Source organism: Coregonus lavaretus, assembly GCF_964263955.1.
Source record: "Coregonus lavaretus genome assembly, contig: HAP1_SCAFFOLD_355, whole genome shotgun sequence".
NCBI classification, from domain to species: domain Eukaryota; kingdom Metazoa; phylum Chordata; class Actinopteri; order Salmoniformes; family Salmonidae; genus Coregonus; species Coregonus lavaretus.
This window is the reverse complement of record NW_028156546.1, coordinates 273,976-293,975: the sequence shown is the minus strand read 5'-3', so window position 1 is coordinate 293,975 and position 20,000 is coordinate 273,976. Positions and strand designations below refer to the sequence as shown.

Here is a 20,000-nt window from a genome sequence, read left to right as displayed (position 1 = left end):
AATCTGCAATAGGTAAGCAGCTTGGTTTGAAGAAATCAACTGTGGGAGCAATTATTAGGAAATGGAAGACATACAAGACCACTGATAATCTCCCTCGATCTGGGGCTCCACGCAAGATCTCACCCTGTAGGGTCAAAATGATCACAAGAACGGTGAGCAAAAATCCCAGAACCACACGGGGGGACCTAGTGAATGACCTGCAGAGAGCTGGGACCAAAGTAACAAAGCCTACCATCAGTAACACACTACGCCGCCAGGGACTCAAATCCTGCAGTGCAAGACGTGTCCGCCTGCTTAAGCCAGTAAATGTCCAGGCCTGTCTGAAGTTTGCTAGAGTGCATTTGGATGATCCAGAAGAGGATTGGGAGAATGTCATATGGTCAGATGAAACCAAAATAGAACTTTTTGGTAAAAACTCAACTCGTCGTGTTTGGAGGACAAAGAATGCTGAGTTGCATCCAAAGAACACCATACCTACTGTGAAGTATGGGGGTGGAAACATCATGCTTTGGGGCTGTTTTTCTGCAAAGGGACCAGGACGACTGATCCGTGTAAAGGAACGAATGAATGGGGCCATGTATCGTGAGATTTTGAGTGAAAACCTCCTTCCATCAGCAAGGGCATTGAAGATGAAACGTGGCTGGGTCTTTCAGCATGACAATGATCCCAAACACACCGCCCGGGCAATGAAGGAGTGGCTTCGTAAGAAGCATTTCAAGGTCCTGGAGTGGCCTAGCCAGTCTCCTGATCTCAACCCCATAGAAAATCTTTGGAGGGAGTTGAAAGTCTGTGTTGCCCAGCGACAGCCCCAAAACATCACTGCTCTAGAGGAGATCTGCATGGAGGAATGGGCCAAAATACCAGCTACAGTGTGTGAAAACCTTGTGAAGACTTACAGAAAACGTTTGACCTGTGTCATTGCCAACAAAGGGTATATAACAAAGTATTGAGAAACTTTTGTTATTGACCAAATACTTATTTTCCACCATAATTTGCAAATAAATTCATTAAAAATCCTACAATGTGATTTTCTGGATTTTTTTTTCTCATTTTGTCTGTCATAGTTGACGTGTACCTATGATGAAAATTACAGGCCTCTCTCATCTTTTTAAGTGGGAGAACTTGCACAATTGGTGGCTGACTAAATACTTTTTTTCCCCACTGTACATGGATATTTACACAGATACAATATATAAAATAGACAAGATGGGATAAAACAGATGATCTTGTATTTTATTAACAAAACATAGGACGGCACCTAGCATTTCTATTCCTGTCTGTCAGACTGTCACAGTCTGTTCCTCTCTCATTGTCAGACTAAGTGAATGGCCTCCATGGAAGTCATGGATGTCCATGAACTTCTGATCCCCTAGCTAGCATTATGTTACGGAGAGAGAGAGAGAGAGACCCCCCACATCTCCCGTGCTGTGAATGAGGAGCTCTCTGCAACCTTCCTCACTGTATCCTTCCTCTTATTAACCGGGCTGAGGCCACCGCACCAGGCTCCTGACAGATGCATCCTGCAGCAGCTGCATGCTCCTTCCTGTCTCTGTCTGTCTCTTTCTCTGTCTCTCTCTCTTTCTCTGTCTCTCTCTCTCTCTCTCTGTCTCTTTCTCTCTCTGTCTCTCTCTCTGTCTCTCTCTCTTTGTCTCTGTCTTTCTCTCTCCATTTCTCTGTCTCTCTCTGTCTTTCTCTGTCTCTTTCTCTGTGTCTGTCTGTCTGTCTGTCTGTCTGTCTGTCTGTCTGTCTCTCTGCTGCATTTATTTTGTCAGCATGAAGGAGCTTCTCTAGCAAAGTTGGGACACTGGCGGAATTTAAATTAACTGGTCCCCTCCTTTGAAAGGACCACTGCTGGCTGTCGGGTGGGAGGGAGGGAGGGAGGGAGGGTAGAGGGGAGCGAGCTCTGGTGGAAGGGAGGGAGGGCTGGTGTTGAGGGAGGACGGATGTTGAGTGAGGGAAGCCCTCCACAGTTCTCCTTTTCTATGGTCTGAGAGTGTTTCACTGTTCCATGGCCTTCAGACCATGTTGGCATGGCATGCTGGCTGGTTGGTTGGCACTGATGTTTAAATGGCAGTACTTCTGAATGCGGTCTGGCATGACTGTAATTAGTGCCCTGTCTGTATTCTACATTAGCGTTTCTTTAGCTTTAGGTGGGACATCAGTGAAGGCTGCTGGGGGCCACTGATTCAGAAGTAGATTTTTAGTGGGGAAAATCCGGTTAACTTCTGGAGAAAATATCATTCAGCATCAAAATAATAACATAATAAATCATTTAGCTAGAAAGCCATAAACGGCTACTGCATGGCAGGTCTCTCTCTCTCTCTCTCTCTCTCTCTCTCTCTCTCTCTCTCTCTCTCTCTCTCTCTCTCTCTCTCTCTCTCTCTCTCTCTCTCTCTCTCTCTCTCTCTCTCTCTCTCTCTCTCTCTCTTATTTATATATAAATCATCAATCATCTTTCTCAGGAAATGTCAATGAAAGGAGACTCAAGGGATTTAATGAAACCATTTCAGAATGCCGTTGCTTACACAGTCACATTCATTCACATGGTCGTAATCGAATTGAGAATCATGTAAGAATGCTTGCTTTATCACTGCAGTGTTTTATTGCCTTTAATGTAATGGCTTATACCCTGGTTTATTCCCTGGCCTATACCCTGGCCCCTGGTATATACCCTGGCCTGTACAGGACAATAGCATGATTGTGTTGGACACAGGAGATCTGATGATCAGATTCCCTTAAAGTCACAGTGGTTACACAGTTTGCTTGATATCCTATGTGCAACCATTGCCAAAGTGTGTGTGTGTGTGTGTTTGTTTCTCTGAGGAGACCATCTCATTTAAAAACCAGTTGATGTAATGGATTTTAAAAACATACAAATAGTCCTACAGAGTATCTCAACTAGCCGACAGAGTATCTCAACTAGCCTACAGAGTATCTCAACTAGCCTACAGAGTATCTCAACTAGCCTACAGAGTATCTCAACTAGCCTACAGAGTATCTCAACTAGCCTACAGAGTATCTCAACTAGCCTACAGAGAATCTCAACTAGCCTACAGAGAATCTCAACTAGCCTACAGAGAATCTCAACTAGCCTACAGAGAATCTCAACTAGCCTACAGAGTATCTCAACTAGCCTACAGAGTATCTCAACTAGCCTACAGAGTATCTCAACTAGCCTACAGAGTATCTCAACTAGCCTACAGAGAATCTCAACTAGCCTACAGAGTATCTCAACTAGCCTACAGAGAATCTCAACTAGCCTACAGAGTATCTCAACTAGCCTACAGAGTATCTCAACTAGCCTACAGAGTATCTCAACTAGCCTACAGAGTATCTGAATGTTCTGTAGTGGAGTCGAGGGAATGAGTGTTTTAATGATACTGCTGAATACAGTATATTGACCTCTGGTTACTGGACGGTCAACTCATAAAAGGGAATGTTTTTCTTATGTCCAACTCTGTTATAGTAAAGTATGGGCAAATATTAACGCTGTATATATGGTTGATTGTAATTTGTGGACATTGAGATGAAGTGGTTAGTATAGACAGTATGACAGAGGGTTCAGAGGATGCGTCCCAAATGGCACCCTATTTCTTATATAGTGCACTACTTTAGACCAGGGCCCATATGGCTTTAGTCAAAAGCAGTGTACTAAGGATTAGGGTGCCATTTGGGATGCTGCCAGAGTCTGCTCCTGGCTCTGTGTTTCCTGTCTGCTGTGACCTGAGTTACTGCCTGCCTGCCTGCCTGCCTGCCTGCCTGCCTGTCTGTCTGCCTGTCTGCCTGTCTGCCTGTCTGTCTGCCTGCCTGCCTGCCTGCCTGCCTCTGTCCCCGCTGCCATGTGATAGCCACAACCTCCGCTCTGTCCCCAATGGGACCCTATTCCCTTCATAGTGCAATGGCCACCCCTCCGGCCCCACTACAGCCATCTGGCAGCCAGATGTACTGGCCCCCAAGGGAACAGACAGGCAGGACAGCATGAAGTTCACTCACTCCTCCCTACACAAAGAGGACAGCATGACATTCACTCACTCCTCCCTACACAAAGAGGACAGCATGAAGTTCACTCACTCCTCCCTACACAAAGAGGACAGCATGAAGTAGAGAGAAGACCCTACGTTGTTAGACTGGGGCAATAAGCACACACTAGCTGCTACCAGAGGTAAGACCCTACGTTGTTAGACTGGGGCAATAAGCACACACTAGCTGCTACCAGAGAGAAGACCCTACGTTGTTAGACTGGGGCAATAAGCACACACTAGCTGCTACCAGAGAGAAGACCCTACGTTGTTAGACTGGGGCAATAAGCACACACTAGCTGCTACCAGAGAGAAGACCCTACGTTGTTAGACTGGGGCAATAAGCACACACTAGCTGCTACCAGAGGTAAGACCCTACGTTGTTAGACTGGGGCAATAAGCACACACTAGCTGCTACCAGAGCCAAGTAAGGGGGCATTCAAGTGTCAGACTGTGGAAGCTCTGCTGGGTGGAAGGAGCTTGAGACCCAGAGGGAAGGAATGTTTGGGGATGTGATGCCAAGTTCACAATTTGGAACATGGCGGAAAACAAGCGGCACAGTCACAGCAGAGGAGGGGATGGAGTCTGACCTGCATGGAGTCTCTGACCAGCGTGGAGTCTCTGACCAGCGTGGAGTCTCTGACCAGCATGGAGTCTCTGACCTGCATGGAGTCTCTGACCAGCGTGGAGTCTCTGACCAGCGTGGAGTCTCTGACCAGCGTGGAGTCTCAGACCAGCGTGGAGTCTCTGACCAGCGTGGAGTCTCTGACCAGCGTGGAGTCTCTGACCAGCGTGGAGTCTCTGACCAGCGTGGAATCTCTGACCAGCGTGGAGTCTCTGACCAGCGTGGAGTCTCAGACCAGCGTGGAGTCTCTGACCAGCGTGGAGTCTCTGACCAGCGTGGAGTCTCTGACCAGCGTGGAGTCTCTGACCAGCGTGGAGTCTCTGACCAGCGTGGAGTCTCTGACCAGCGTGGAGTCTCTGACCAGCGTGGAGTCTGACCAGCGTGGAGTCTCTGACCAGCGTGGAGTCTCTGACCAGCGTGGAGTCTCTGACCAGCGTGGAGTCTCTGACCAGCGTGGAGTCTCAGACCAGCGTGGAGTCTCTGACCAGCGTTCCCCTACTAAGACTGATTAGGAGACTAGTGGAGTGTTGTTGGGACGGTCAGATAGTCAACATGAGTCAAGGAATGATTTAGTCATATTGTTACTAAGGCAACTGTTTGGAACATTCTGAGTGCGTCCCAAATGGCACCCTATTCACTTTATATGAAAGGGCTCTGGTCAAGATGAGTCACTCTAAAGGGAATTTGGTACCTTTTTAGGACGTAACCTCCGTTTCATATCATCTCTATGTTAAAGCTGGACCAAAGGCTACTGTGATGTGGTATATTACTCAATGTGTTTTCTTCTTACTGAAAAATACTTTACACAAAGTACTTGAGTAATATTTGGATTGTGATTGGATAGAAAAGGTTTGCTGTGCTTTCAGTTGTTTAGTTGAAGGAGGATCCGTCTCTATCAGTGAGCTGACCTCTGTGACGTGACTTCCGTCTCGCTTCCGCATTGTCTCCGTGCTGCTCTGCTGTTTGTTGCTACTTGGCTACCTGCCAAACTATTCACGTTTTACTTTTAATAAACGTTTAATCAATCTCTGTGTTCAACAAATTTACCAACTTTTTAGTTTTGTCCTCACTCATCTTTTTTCGTTAAACTTTTTCACCCCGGACGTTTATCCCGAGACAGAAGAGTCATTTTCCTGTGCGTTTTAGCTGCCAACTTTACGTTATTTTCCTTTTTTCCATCGCAACTTTTTTCCCTTATTCAACCTTTTCACTCCGGACGCTTTATCTGGACATGGTTCATCAACATCTTCAACAGCCGAAGCTAAGTAGTAACATTAACATGATGTCTTCTAATTGCAGTCGCTGTACTCATAATATACAGGAGAATTCTCGCCTTACGGCGAGAATAGCTGTGCTACAAGCCCAGCTTCAGACGCAATCGTTAGGCAAGGGTAATATCAGTGTAGGAAAGGAAGACAGCGTCTGTGCCACCAGTAAGTACAGACAGTAACGTTAGTATAAATCCCCCCGCACAGTCCCCGCAGCCGGACAACTTTCTCATGGCTTCTGGAGGGAAATACTGTTGGAATGCTCAACCGGTGTCGCTCATTCAGCCGACAGAAACCTTCAACCGGTTTTCCCCATTATGTAGCGAGTCGGAGTCTGAGTCTGAGTCTTCTCTAGTCTCTACTCCTCCCGTTACGGGGTCTGAGACTCCGAAGGCTCCCACCATTAGCTCTGACAAATTGAAAACCCTAGTCATTGGCGACTCCATTACCCGCAGTATTAGACTTAAAACGAATCACCCAGCGATCATACACTGTTTACCAGGGGGCAGGGCTACCGACGTTAAGGCTAATCTAAAGATGGTGCTGGCTAAAGCTAAAACTGGCGAGTGTAGAGAGTATAGAGATATTGTTATCCACGTCGGCACCAACGATGTTAGGATGAAACAGTCAGAGGTCACCAAGTGCAACATAGCTTCAGCGTGTAAATCAGCTAGAAAGATGTGTCGGCATCGAGTAATTGTCTCTGGCCCCCTCCCAGTTAGGGGAAGTGACGAGCTCTACAGCAGAGTCTCAGCACTCAATCGCTGGTTGAAAACTGTTTTCTGCCCCTCCCAAAATATAACATTTGTGGATAATTGGCCCTCTTTCTGGGACTCACCCACAAACAGGACCAAGCCTGACCTGCTGAGGAGTGACGGACTCCATCCTAGCTGGAGGGGTGCTCTCCTCTTATCTACCAACATAGATAGGGCTCTAACTCCTCTAGCCCCACAGTGAAATAGGGTGCAGGCCAGGCAGCAGGCTGTTAGCCAACCTGCCAGCTTAGTGGAGTCTGCCAATAGCATAGTCAGTGTAGTCAGCTCAGCCATACCCATTGAGACTGTGTCTGTGCCTCGACCTAGGTTGGGCAAAACTAAACATGGCGGTGTTCACCCTAGCAATCTTATTAGGATAAAGACCTCCTCCATTCCTGCCATTATTGAAAGAGATCGTGATACCTCACATCTCAAAATAGGGTTACTTAATGTTAGATCCCTCACTTCAAAGGCAGTCATAGTCAATGAACTAATCACTGATCATAATCTTGATGTGATTGGCCTGACTGAAACATGGCTTAAGCCTGATGAATTTGCTGTGTTAAATGAGGCCTCACCTCCTGGTTACACTAGTGACCATATTCCCCGTGCATCCCGCAAAGGCGGAGGTGTTGCTAACATTTACGATAGCAAATTTCAATTTACAAAAAAAATAATGGCGTTTTCATCTTTTGAGCTTCTAGTCATGAAATCTATGCAGCCTACTCAATCACTTTTTATAGCTACTGTTTACAGGCCTCCTGGGCCATATACAGCGTTCCTCTCTGAGTTTCCTGAATTCCTATCAGACCTTGTAGTCATAGCAGATCATATTCTAATTTTTGGTGATTTTAATATTCACATGGAGAAGTCCACAGACCCACTCCAAAAGTCTTTCGGAGCCATTATCGACTCAGTGGGTTTTGTCCAACATGTCTCTGGACCTACTCACTGCCACAGTCATACTCTGGACCTAGTTTTGTCCCATGGAATAAATGTTGTAGATCTTAATGTTTTTCCACAAAATCCTGGACTATCGGACCACCATTTTATTACGTTTGCAATCGCAACAAATAATCTGCTCAGACCCCAACCAAGGAGCATCAAAAGTCGTGCTATAAATTCTCAGACAACACAAAAATTCATTGATGCCCTTCCAGACTCCTTCTGCCTACCCAAGGACGTCAGAGGACAAAAATCAGTTAACCACTTAACTGAGGAACTCAATTTAACCTTGCGCAATACCCTAGATGCAGTTGCACCCCTAAAAACGAAAAACATTTGTCATAAGAAACTAGCTCCCTGGTATACAGAAAATACCCGAGCTTTGAAGCAAGCTTCCAGGAAATTGGAACGGAAATGGCGCCACACCAAACTGGAAGTCTTCCGACTAGCTTGGAAAGACAGTACCGTGCAGTACCGAAGAGCCCTCACTGCTGCTCGATCATCCTACTTTTCCAACTTAATCGAGGAAAATAAGAACAATCCAAAATTTCTTTTTGATACTGTTGCAAAGCTAACTAAAAAGCAGCATTCCCCAAGAGAGGATGGCTTTCACTTCAGCAGTGATAAATTCATGAACTTCTTTGAGGAAAAGATCATGACCATTAGAAAGCAAATTACGGACTCCTCTTTGAATCTGCGTATTCCTCCAGGGCTTAGCTGTCCTGGATCTGCACAGCTCTGCGAGGGCCTGGGATCGGGAGAGACACTTAAGTGTTTTAGTACTATATCTCTTGACACAATGATGAAAATAATCATGGCCTCTAAACCTTCAAGCTGCATACTGGATCCTATTCCTACTAAACTGCTGAAGGAGCTGCTTCCTGTGCTTGGCCCTCCTATGTTGAACATAATAAACAGCTCTCTATCCACCGGATGTGTACCAAACTCACTAAAAGTGGCAGTGATAAAGCCTCTCTTGAAAAAGCCAAACCTTGACCCGGAAAATATAAAAAACTATCGGCCTATATCGAATCTTCCATTCCTCTCAAAAATTTTAGAAAAAGCTGTTGCGCAGCAACTCACTGCCTTTCTGAAGACAAACAATGTATACGAAATGCTTCAGTCTGGTTTTAGACCCCATCATAGCACTGAGACTGCACTTGTGAAGGTGGTAAATGACCTTTTAATGGCGTCAGACCGAGGCTCTGCATCTGTCCTCGTGCTACTAGACCTTAGTGCTGCCTTTGACACCATCGATCACCACATTCTTTTGGAGAGACTGGAAACCCAAATTGGTCTACACGGACAAGTTCTGGCCTGGTTTAGATCCTACCTGTCGGAAAGATATCAGTTTGTCTCTGTGAATGGTCTGTCCTCCGACAAATCAACTGTACATTTCGGTGTTCCTCAAGGTTCCGTTTTAGGACCACTATTGTTTTCACTATATATTTTACCTCTTGGGGATGTTATTCGAAAACATAATGTTAACTTTCACTGCTATGCGGATGACACACAGCTGTACATTTCAATGAAGCATGGTGAAGCCCCAAAATTGCCCTCGCTAGAAGCCTGTGTTTCAGACATAAGGAAGTGGATGGCTGAAAACTTTTTACTTTTAAACTCGGACAAAACAGAGATGCTTGTTCTAGGTCCCAAGAAACAAAGAGATCTTCTGTTAAATCTGACAATTCATCTTGATGGTTGTAAAGTCGTCTCAAATAAAACTGTGAAGGACCTAGGCGTTACTCTTGACCCTGATCTCTCTTTTGACGAACATATCAAGACTGTTTCAAGGACAGCTTTTTTCCATCTACGTAACATTGCAAAAATCAGAAATTTTCTGTCCAAAAATGATGCAGAAAAATTAATCCATGCATTTGTTACTTCTAGGTTAGACTACTGCAATGCTCTATTTTCCGGCTACCCGGATAAAGCACTAAATAAACTTCAGTTAGTGCTAAATACGGCTGCTAGAATCCTGACTAGAACCAAGAAATTTGATCATATTACTCCAGTGCTAGCTTCCCTACACTGGCTTCCTGTTAAGGCAAGGGCTGATTTCAAGGTTTTACTGTTAACCTATAAAGCGTTACATGGGCTTGCTCCTACCTATCTTTCCGAGTTGGTCCTGCCGTACATACCAATACGTACGCTACGGTCACAAGACGCAGGCCTCCTAATTGTCCCTAGAATTTCTAAGCAAACAGCGGGAGGCAGGGCTTTCTCCTATAGATCTCCATTTTTATGGAACAGTCTGCCTACCCATGTGAGAGACGCAGACTCGGTCTCAACCTTTAAGTCTTTACTGAAGACTTATCTCTTCAGTAGGTCATATGATTGAGTGTAGTCTGGCCCAGGAGTGTGAAGGTGAACGGAAAGGCTGGAGCAACGAACAGCCCTTGCTGTCTCTGCCAGGCCGGTTCCCCTCTCCACTGGGGTTCTCTGCCTCTAACCCTGTTGCAGGGGCTGAGTCACTGGCTTGCTGGTGCTCTTCATGCCGTCCCTGGGAGGGGTGCGTCACTTGAGTGGGTTGAGTTACTGACGTGATCTTCCTGTCTGGGTTGGCGCCCCCCCCTTGGTTTGTGCTGTGGTGGAGACATCTGTGGGCTATACTCGGCCTTGTCTCAGGATTGTAAGTTGGTGGTTGGGGATATCCCTCTAGTGGTGCGGGGGCTGTGCTTTGGCGGAGTGGGTGGGGTTATATCCTTCCTGTTTGGCCCTGTCCGGGGGTTTCTTCGGATGGGGCCACAGTGTCTCCGGACCGCTCCTGTCTCAGCCTCCAGTATTTATGCTGCAGTAGTTTATGTGTCGGGGGGCTGGGGTTAGTTGGTTATACCTGGAGTACTTCTCCTGTCTTATCCAGTGTCCTGTGTGAATTTAAGTATGCTCTCTCTAATTCTCTCGTTCTCTCTTTCTCTCTGAGAACCTGAGCCCTAGGACCATACGTCAGGACTACCGGGCATGATGACACCTTGCTGTCCCCAGTCCGCCTGGCCTTGCAGCTATTCCAGTTTCAACTGTTCTGCCTGCGGCTACGAAACCCCTACCTGTCCCAGACCTGCTGTTTTCAACTCTTAATGATCGGCTATGAAAAGCCAACTGAGAGACCTGAGCCCTAGGACCATACGTCGGGACTACCGGCCGTGGTGACTCCTTGCTGTCCCCAGTCCGCCTGGCCTTGCTGCTATTCCAGTTTAAACTGTTCTGCCTGCGGTTATGGAACCCCTACCTGTCCCAGACCTGCTGTTTTTAAACTCTTAATGATCGGCTATGAAAAGCCAACTGAGATTTATTCCTGATTATTATTTGACCATGCTTGTCACTTATGAACATTTTTGAACATCTTGGCATGGTTCTGTTATAATCTCCACCCGGCACAGCCAGAAGAGGACTGGCCACCCCTCATAGCCTGGTTCCTCTCTAGGTTTCTTCCTAGATTTTGCCTTTCTAGGGAGTTTTTCCTAGCCACCGTGCTTCTACACCTGCATTACTAGCTGTTTGGGGTTTTAGGCTGGGTTTCTGTACAGCACTTCGAGATATTAGCTGATGTAAGAAGGGCTATATAAAATAAAATTGATTGATTGACAAAGAAAGACTGCTATTCACACAACCACCTGCGATACTGATGAGCATATTCAATGACTAGTTGTTCAGTAGTAAAGATACTGATGAGCATATTCAATGACTAGTTGTTCAGATTTACATTTAAGTCATTTAGCAGACGCTCTTATCCAGAGCGACTTACAGTTAGTGAGTGCAACCATTATTATTATTTTTATTTTTTCATACTGGCCCCCCGTGGGAAACGAACCCACAACCCTGCCGGCCATTCCCTCCCCTACCCTGGACGACGCTGGGCCAATTGTGCGTCACCCCATGGGTCTCCCGGTCACGGCCGGCTATGACAGAGCCTGGATTTGAACCAGGATCTCTAGTGGCACAGCTAGCACTGCGATGCAGTGCCTTAGACCACTGCGCCACTCGGGAGATACTGATGATCATATTCAATGACTAGTTGTTCAGTAGTATAGATACTGATGACTAGGACAGCTAGGACATCTGGTTTATTGACAGAAGAAGCGGAAATCTTCACAGTCCTCTGTACCTAGTTGTTTGAAATAGTTATGAAGTGGCCATCTGTTGTCAAGTTTGGACTGAGAATCCTTCTACCAAAGTAAGACTAGTCTCTCAGTGCTAGGCTGACCTGCCCCCTCTCTCTCATCTGACCTTCTCGCTCTCTGTCTGTCTGTCTGTCAGAACAGTGACACAGGAGCGACTTCCTCTCTGAACTGGACTGTAGGGCTACCTCTCTGAACTGGACTGGAGGGCTACTTCTCTGAACTGGACTGGAGGGCTACCTCTCTGAACCGGACTGGAGGGCTACCTCTCTGAACCGGACTGGAGGGCTACCTCTCTGAACCGGACTGGAGGGCTACCTCTCTGAACCGGACTGGAGGGCTACCTCTCTGAACCGGACTGGAGGGCTACCTCTCTGAACCGGACTGGAGGGCTACCTCTCTGAACCGGACTGGAGGGCTACCTCTCTGAACCGGACTGGAGGGCTACCTCTCTGAACCGGACTGGATGGCTACCTCTCTGAACCGGACTGGAGGGCTACCTCTCTGAACCGGACTGACTGGAGGGCTACCTCTCTGAACTGGACTGGAGGGCTACCTCTCTGAACCGGACTGGAGGGCTACCTCTCTGAACCGGACTGGAGGGCTACCTCTCTGAACTGGACTGGAGGGCTACCTCTCTGAACCAGACTGGAGGGCTACCTCTCTGAACTGGACTGGAGGGCTACCTCTCTGAACTGGACTGGAGGGCTACCTCTCTGAACTGGACTGGAGGGCTACCTCTCTGAACCGGACTGGAGGGCTACCTCTCTGAAGTGGACTGCAGGGCTACCTCTCTGAACCAGACTGGAGGGCTACCTCTCTGAACCGGACTGCAGGGCTACCTCTCTGAACCGGACTGGCTGGAGGGCTACCTCTCTGAACCGGACTGCAGGGCTACCTCTCTGAAGTGGACTGGCTGGAGGGCTACCTCTCTGAAGTGGACTGGAGGGCTACCTCTCTGAACCGGACTGTAGGGCTACCTCTCTGAACTGGACTGGAGGGCTACCTCTATGAACCGGACTGGAGGGCTACCTCTCTGAACTGGACTGGCTGGAGGGCTACCTCTCTGAACCGGACTGGAGGGCTACCTCTCTGAACCGGACTGGAGGGCTACCTCTCTGAACTGGACTGGAGGGCTACCTCGCTGAACTGGACTGGAGGGCTACCTCTGAACTGGACTGGAGGGCTACCTCTCTGAACCGGACTGGAGGGCTACCTCTCTGAACCGGACTGGAGGGCTACCTCTCTGAACCGGACTGGAGGGCTACCTCTCTGAACTGGACTGGAGGGCTACCTCTCTGAACTGGACTGGAGGGCTACCTCTCTGAACCGGACTGGAGGGCTACCTCTCTGAACTGGACTGGAGGGCTACCTCTCTGAACTGGACTGGAGGGCTACCTCTCTGAACTGGACTGGAGGGCTACCTCTCTGAACTGGACTGGAGGGCTACCTCTCTGAAGTGGACTGCAGGGCTACCTCTCTGAACCGGACTGGAGGGCTACCTCTCTGAACCGGACTGCAGGGCTACCTCTCTGAACTGGACTGGCTGGAGGGCTACCTCTCTGAACTGGACTGGAGGGCTACCTCTCTGAACCGGACTGGAGGGCTACCTCTCTGAACCGGACTGGAGGGCTACCTCTCTGAACCGGACTGGAGGGCTACCTCTCTGAACCGGACTGTAGGGCTACCTCTCTGAACTGGACTGGAGGGCTACCTCTATGAACCGGACTGGAGGGCTACCTCTCTGAACCGGACTGGAGGGCTACCTCTCTGAACTGGACTGGAGGGCTACCTCTCTGAACTGGACTGGAGGGCTACCTCTCTGAACCGGACTGGAGGGCTACCTCTCTGAAGTGGACTGCAGGGCTACCTCTCTGAACCGGACTGGAGGGCTACCTCTCTGAACCGGACTGCAGGGCTACCTCTCTGAACTGGACTGGCTGGAGGGCTACCTCTCTGAACTGGACTGGAGGGCTACCTCTCTGAACCGGACTGGAGGGCTACCTCTCTGAACCGGACTGGAGGGCTACCTCTCTGAACCGGACTGTAGGGCTACCTCTCTGAACTGGACTGGAGGGCTACCTCTCTGAACCGGACTGGAGGGATACCTCTCTGAACCGGACTGGAGGGCTACCTCTCTGAACTGGACTGGCTGGAGGGCTACCTCTCTGAACCGGACTGGAGGGCTACCTCTCTGAACCGGACTGGAGGGCTACCTCTCTGAACCGGACTGGAGGGCTACCTCTCTGAACCGGACTGGAGGGCTACCTCTCTGAACCGGACTGACTGGAGGGCTACCTCTCTGAACTGGACTGGCTGGAGGGCTACCTCTCTGAACCGGACTGGAGGGCTACCTCTCTGAACCGGACTGGCTGGAGGGCAGGGTAGATACCTTTCCTTTGGTGTGTGAATTCCATGTTGTCTGCTTATGGATGGATTCCTTGTATATTTTCCTAGCAAGTTTGATCTGAAAAGGACATATATTTCCGAAGTCTCTTTCTAGATGCACAAGGGTGGAAGTGGAATGGATTGTGTGTTTGTGTGTGTGTGTGTGTGTGTGTGACTGACTGTGTGTGTGTCCTTGTGTCTGTCTCTGTGTCTGCATGTCTCTCTGTGTGTGTGTTTAGGGGGATGGAGGGACTGCCGTTGGTCTCAGGCCAGCTGTGGAGTAGTGAGGATCGGGGTTGGGGTTGGCCCCTGCTGGCTGGTCTGAGTGGAGCAGAGTGGCGGGGAGGCTCATCTTTTGTTTATCTGTAGAGCTTCACTGCAAAGCCATGTGGCTTTGTCTCAAATGGCACCATATTCCCTATATAGTGCACTACTTTTGACCTGAGCTCATTGCGCTCTGGTCAAAAGTAGTGGACTAGGGAATAGGGTACCATTTGAGATGCAAAGCCCTGGGTTTATTCAGAGAGGTGCTGCAGATGGATGCCTGCTGCAGATTGTTGTGCAGGCTGCAGCAGAGTGGGGATATAATTAACATTTAAATACATCCAACCTCAGGATTGATGTAACCCTTTAGCCTGCTTCTAGGAGAGGAGTCTTGAAAATGGAACATTCCGGTTCAGAATGTTGTGTTACAGATCTAGTAGAACCGTGGTTTACAGCTTGGTATTTTCTGAGGAAGCTGGTGGAAGTACTGTAGAGATATCATCAAGAAAGCAATGAGAAAAATTCTCACGTTGTTATATTTCACTCTTCATACATTTCCTCTTTTCAATCAGTTGGTTACAATTTGAATGTGGTAGTGTTTGAATGTGGTAGTGTTTGAATCGACACAGATTTGTGAAACACCGATAGTGTGCATGCAAGTGTGTCTCAGAGGGAGTGTGAGTGTGAGTCCTCACTCCTGTTCCTCTGTTTGACTTCCTGTGTCTGAGTCCAAGTCCTCTCCTCTGTTCCTCTGTTTGACTTCCTGTGTCTGAGTCCAAGTCCTCTCCTCTGTTCCTCTGTTTGACTTCCTGTGTCTGAGTCCCAAGTCCTCTCCTCTGTTCCTCTGTTTGACTTCCTGTATCTGAGTCCAAGTCCTCTCCTCTGTTCCTCTGTTTGACTTCCTGTGTCTGAGTCCAAGTCCTCTCCTCTGTTCCTCTGTTTGACTTCCTGTGTCTGAGTCCCAAGTCCTCTCCTCTGTTCCTCTGTTTGACTTCCTGTGTCTGAGTCCCAAGTTCTCTCCTCTGTTCCTCTGTTTGACTTCCTGTATCTGAGTCCAAGTCCTCTCCTCTGTTCCTCTGTTTGACTTCCTGTATCTGAGTCCAAGTCCTCTCCTCTGTTCCTCTGTTTGACTTCCTGTATCTGAGTCCAAGTCCTCTCCTCTGTTCCTCTGTTTGACTTCCTGTATCTTAGTCCAAGTCCTCTCCTCTGTTCCTCTGTTTGACTTCCTGTGTCTGAGTCCAAGTCCTCTCCTCTGTACGTCTGTTTGACTTCCTGTATCTGAGTCCCAAGTCCTCTCCTCTGTTCCTCTGTTTGACTTCCTGTGTCTTGAGTCTAAGTCCTCTCCTCTGTTCCCTTGTCGTTCCCAGCTGCTTGTGGAGTATGGGTACAACTGCCAGCACTGCGCCACAACCCGTCTCTGTGTCAGGCTCCATATCCTCTGTAGCAGCACCCCATCATCCTCCTCCGCTTGAGAGTATCCATGGCAACGGGATGGCGAACAGCAGGCAGTCTCTCAACACGAGCTCTTCCCAGATGGTGAACATCCACGGCAGCAAGGCCAAGTCCATCATCACTAACAAGGTCGCACCTGTCGTCATCACGTAAGGACGAACCAAGGGATGTTAGGATGTTCATCCCTGTGGCTTTGATCACTAAGGGGTGAATGGATGGGGATGTTGGGTGAAGTGTGTGTGGGGTGGTGGGTTGTCTGTGTGTGTGTGTGTGTGTGTGTGTGTGTGTGTGAGTGTGGGGTGGTGGGTTGTGTGTGTGTGTGTGTGTGTGTGCTGTTATCTAATTGTTCCGTCTTGGATTCAAAAGATAGGGTTATTTATCTTATCTGACAAATGCAATGTTCGGTCGGTCTCCAGCGGGAACCTTAGGACCCCTAAGAGGGATTGAATGCTTTGTTGCACCATGTTGAAGATGACGGCTACATTATCTTCTGTATTATAGATATAATTGCAGACAGGAATTTCAGATCCACGATGACCTCCTCAGGACAAACTACAAAGTGGGCCGGATATCAGACTCAATGCCCGAACACTACTTGGTTCAGGTAGGAACAAAACACACCACAGCGCTTCCCCCAACCATCCAAAACACACCACAGCGCTTCCCCCAACCATCCAAAACACACCACAGCGCTTCCCCCAACCATCAGCATTGTTTTGTTCAGCATTTACATTGAGATACTTAAGAAGAGAGGAGGCCTGGACCCAAACCCTCTCTCTCCAAGCCCTACCCCTTGTTACTTCACATTGATGTGTCCAAGAGGACATTGGAACGCGTTGTTTTTATGATCATGCGTGGCCGTTGAGTGGAGCATTGTCACCTCTCCCATTGGTCCTTTGATCCTCCTATCACCTGTCACAGAGCTGTTCAGGCATGCAGAGCCCCTTATTGTTACCGAGGAGTATGTTTACTCACATAGATCACCTTGTATGAATGTGTTATGAAGTCCTGGTAGATATGTAGGGAGCCTTAAAGTGTTGCCTATACTGACTCTACTGTAAACCCCAACGACAACTGTTGACGTAAAAACAAGCTTTATAAAGCCACGTATTTCATTGGTTGATTGACTGTACTGTATGTCTGTAGGGTGAGTTCTTCCTGGTCCAGGACGTGTACAGCAAGGCTGATGTCCTGAACACTACAGGCAGCTACGGAGCGCCAAACTACCGCCAGGTGAAAGGAAGCTACCCGCTCTACGGCATGGGCCAGCCCAGCCTGAATGGCTTCAAACAGGTCCTCCAAAGGTTACAGAGTCAAGGGCATGAGGTTAGTGCACTGCCCTCAGGGTGATATTTTTTTACTTTGTGCGTCCCAAATGGAACCCTATTTCCTTTATAGTGCACTACTTTTGACCAGGATCCATAGGGCTCTCTCTCTCTGTCGCTCTCTCTCTTCTCTGTCTGTCTCTGTCTGTCTCTGTCTGTCTGTCTCTGTCTGTCTCTGTCTGTCTGTCTCTGTGTGTCTCTGTCGGTGTCTGTCTGTCTCTGTGTCTGTCTGTGTCTGTCTGTGTCTGTGTCTGTCTGTCTGTATCAGTGTCTGTCTGTCTATCAGTGTCTGTCTGTCTGTCTGTCTGTCTCTGTATCAGTGTCTGTCTGTGTCTGTCTGTCTGTCTCTGTATCAGTGTCTGTCTGTGTCTGTCTGTCTGTCTGTCTGTCTGTGTCTTCTCTTCAGCCTGCTGTCTTTCTAACTGTGTTGTTCTTTCTAACTGTGTTGTGGATAAATATTTGAGGGGTCAGGCACTCTGTCCATGCTGTGGGACAGACGGACGCACTGTGCCACTAAGCAAACCCAACACAGGCAGGCTGTGTCGCAAATGGCACCCTATTCCCTATGTAGTCTACTGTTTTTGACCAGGGCCCATAGGGCACTGTATAGGGAATAGGGTGCCATTTGGGACACATCCTCAGTCATGTTGAATGATGGAAAATAATGAATATCTATCAGGGTTGTGAGTCCAGTATGGAAACTCACTGTAATTGAAATGAAATTGACTTAATTATATAGCAGCGAGCGCATGATAAATTCCTGACTGTCATATGACAACGGAATGTTTCCAATTGGGTTTGGAACAAAGCTTTACAGATTCTAGAACCAAATAACTGGCCTGTGGAATTATTATTGTTCCTGGCACCGTATTCAAAAAGCATCTCAGTTAGAGGATCAGGTTCCCCTTGTCTTTATAATCTTATTAATTACTGACTCTTTTTTAATGTAGGCCATGATTTCTCTCCTCTCCTCTCCTCTCCTCTCCTCTCCTCTCCTCTCCTCTCCTCTCCTCTCATCTCATCTCATCTCATCTCATCTCATCTCATCTCATCTCATCTCATCTCATCTCATCTCATCTCATCTCATCTCATCTCATCTCATCTCATCTCATCTCATCTCATCTCATCTCATCTCATCTCATCTCATCTCATCTCATCTCATCTCATCTCATCTCATCTCATCTCATCTCATCTCATCTCATCTCATCTCATCTCATCTCATCTCATCTCCTCTCTCTTCCCAGGAGGTGATGTTCTTCTGTGTGCGAGAGGAGCCGGTGGTGTTCCTGCACCTGGAGGAGAACTTTGTTCCGTACACCCCCCGGAGGAAGGAGAACCTCCATGAGAATCTCCATGGCCTGGACAAGGAGGAGACGGTGGAGACCCTGGAGCTCACCATCAGGAAGGAGGTGACCTGGCTTCCTCAAACTAATAAACCCATAAACCTCCTCTTTATATACTGGCCTCCTCATAGTAATAAACCCATAAACCTCCTCTTTATATACTGGCCTCCTCATAGTAATAAACCCATAAGCCTCCTCTTTATATACTGGCCTCCTCATAGTAATAAACCCATAAACCTCCTCTTTAAATACTGGCCTCCTCATAGTAATAAACCCATAAACCTCCTCTTTATATACTGGCCTCCTCATACTAATAAACCCATAAACCTCCTCTTTATATACTGGCCTCCTCATACTAATAAACCCATAAACCTCCTCTTTATATACTGGCCTCCTCATACTAATAAACCCATAAACCTCCTCTTTATATACTGGCCTCCTCATACTAATAAACCCATAAACCTCCTCTTTATATACTGGCCTCCTCATTCTAATAAACCCATAAACCTCCTCTTTATATACTGGCCTCCTCATACTAATAAACCCATAAACCTCCTCTTTATATACTGGCCTCCTCATAGTAATAAACCCATAAACCTCCTCTTTATATACTGGCCTCCTCATAGTAATAAACCCATAAACCTCCTCTTTATATACTGGCCTCCTCATACTAATAAACCCATAAGCCTCCTCTTTATATACTGGCCTCCTCATACTAATAAACCCATAAACCTCCTCTTTATATACTGGCCTCCTCATACTAATAAACCCATAAACCTCCTCTTTATATACTGGCCTCCTCATACTAATAAACCCATAAACCTCCTCTTTATATACTGGCCTCCTCATAGTAATAAACCCATAAACCTCCTCTTTATATACTGGCCTCCTCATACTAATAAACCCATAAACCTCCTCTTTATATACTGGCCTCCTCATACTAATAAACCCATAAACCTCCTCTTTATATACTGGCCTCCTCATACTAATAAACCCATAAGCCTCCTCTTTATATACTGGCCTCCTCATAGTAATAAACCCATAAACCTCCTCTTTATATACTGGCCTCCTCATAGTAATAAACCCATAAACCTCCTCTTTATATACTGGCCTCCTCATACTAATAAACCCATAAACCTCCTCTTTATATACTGGCCTCCTCATAGTAATAAACCCATAAACCTCCTCTTTATATACTGGCCTCCTCATACTAATAAACCCATAAACCTCCTCTTTATATACTGGCCTCCTCATAGTAATAAACCCATAAACCTCCTCTTTATATACTGGCCTCCTCATAGTAATAAACCCATAAACCTCCTCTTTATATACTGGCCTCCTCATACTAATAAACCCATAAACCTCCTCTTTATATACTGGCCTCCTCATAGTAATAAACCCATAAACCTCCTCTTTATATACTGGCCTCCTCATAGTAATAAACCCATAAACCTCCTCTTTATATACTGGCCTCCTCATAGTAATAAACCCATAAACC

At 47.4% G+C, this 20,000-nt stretch overlaps 1 protein-coding gene across 1 annotated transcript in view; it reads left to right on the top strand.

Moving 5' to 3' along the window:
• The window catches only part of LOC311126230 (paladin-like), a gene marked incomplete at its 3' end in the record, with an annotated part of 26,514 nt that extends 7,732 nt beyond the window's left edge, over positions 1-18,782 (top strand). The window contains exons 2-6 of the mRNA XM_084200243.1: positions 15,750-15,983; positions 16,336-16,438; positions 16,981-17,160; positions 18,404-18,632; positions 18,769-18,782. Coding sequence (XP_084056369.1) covers positions 15,763-15,983; positions 16,336-16,438; positions 16,981-17,160; positions 18,404-18,632; positions 18,769-18,782 — 747 coding nt within the window. The 5' untranslated portion in view covers positions 15,750-15,762. The remainder of the gene's footprint in view (positions 1-15,749; positions 15,984-16,335; positions 16,439-16,980; positions 17,161-18,403; positions 18,633-18,768) is intronic.
• Positions 18,783-20,000: the final 1,218 nt, after the last annotated feature.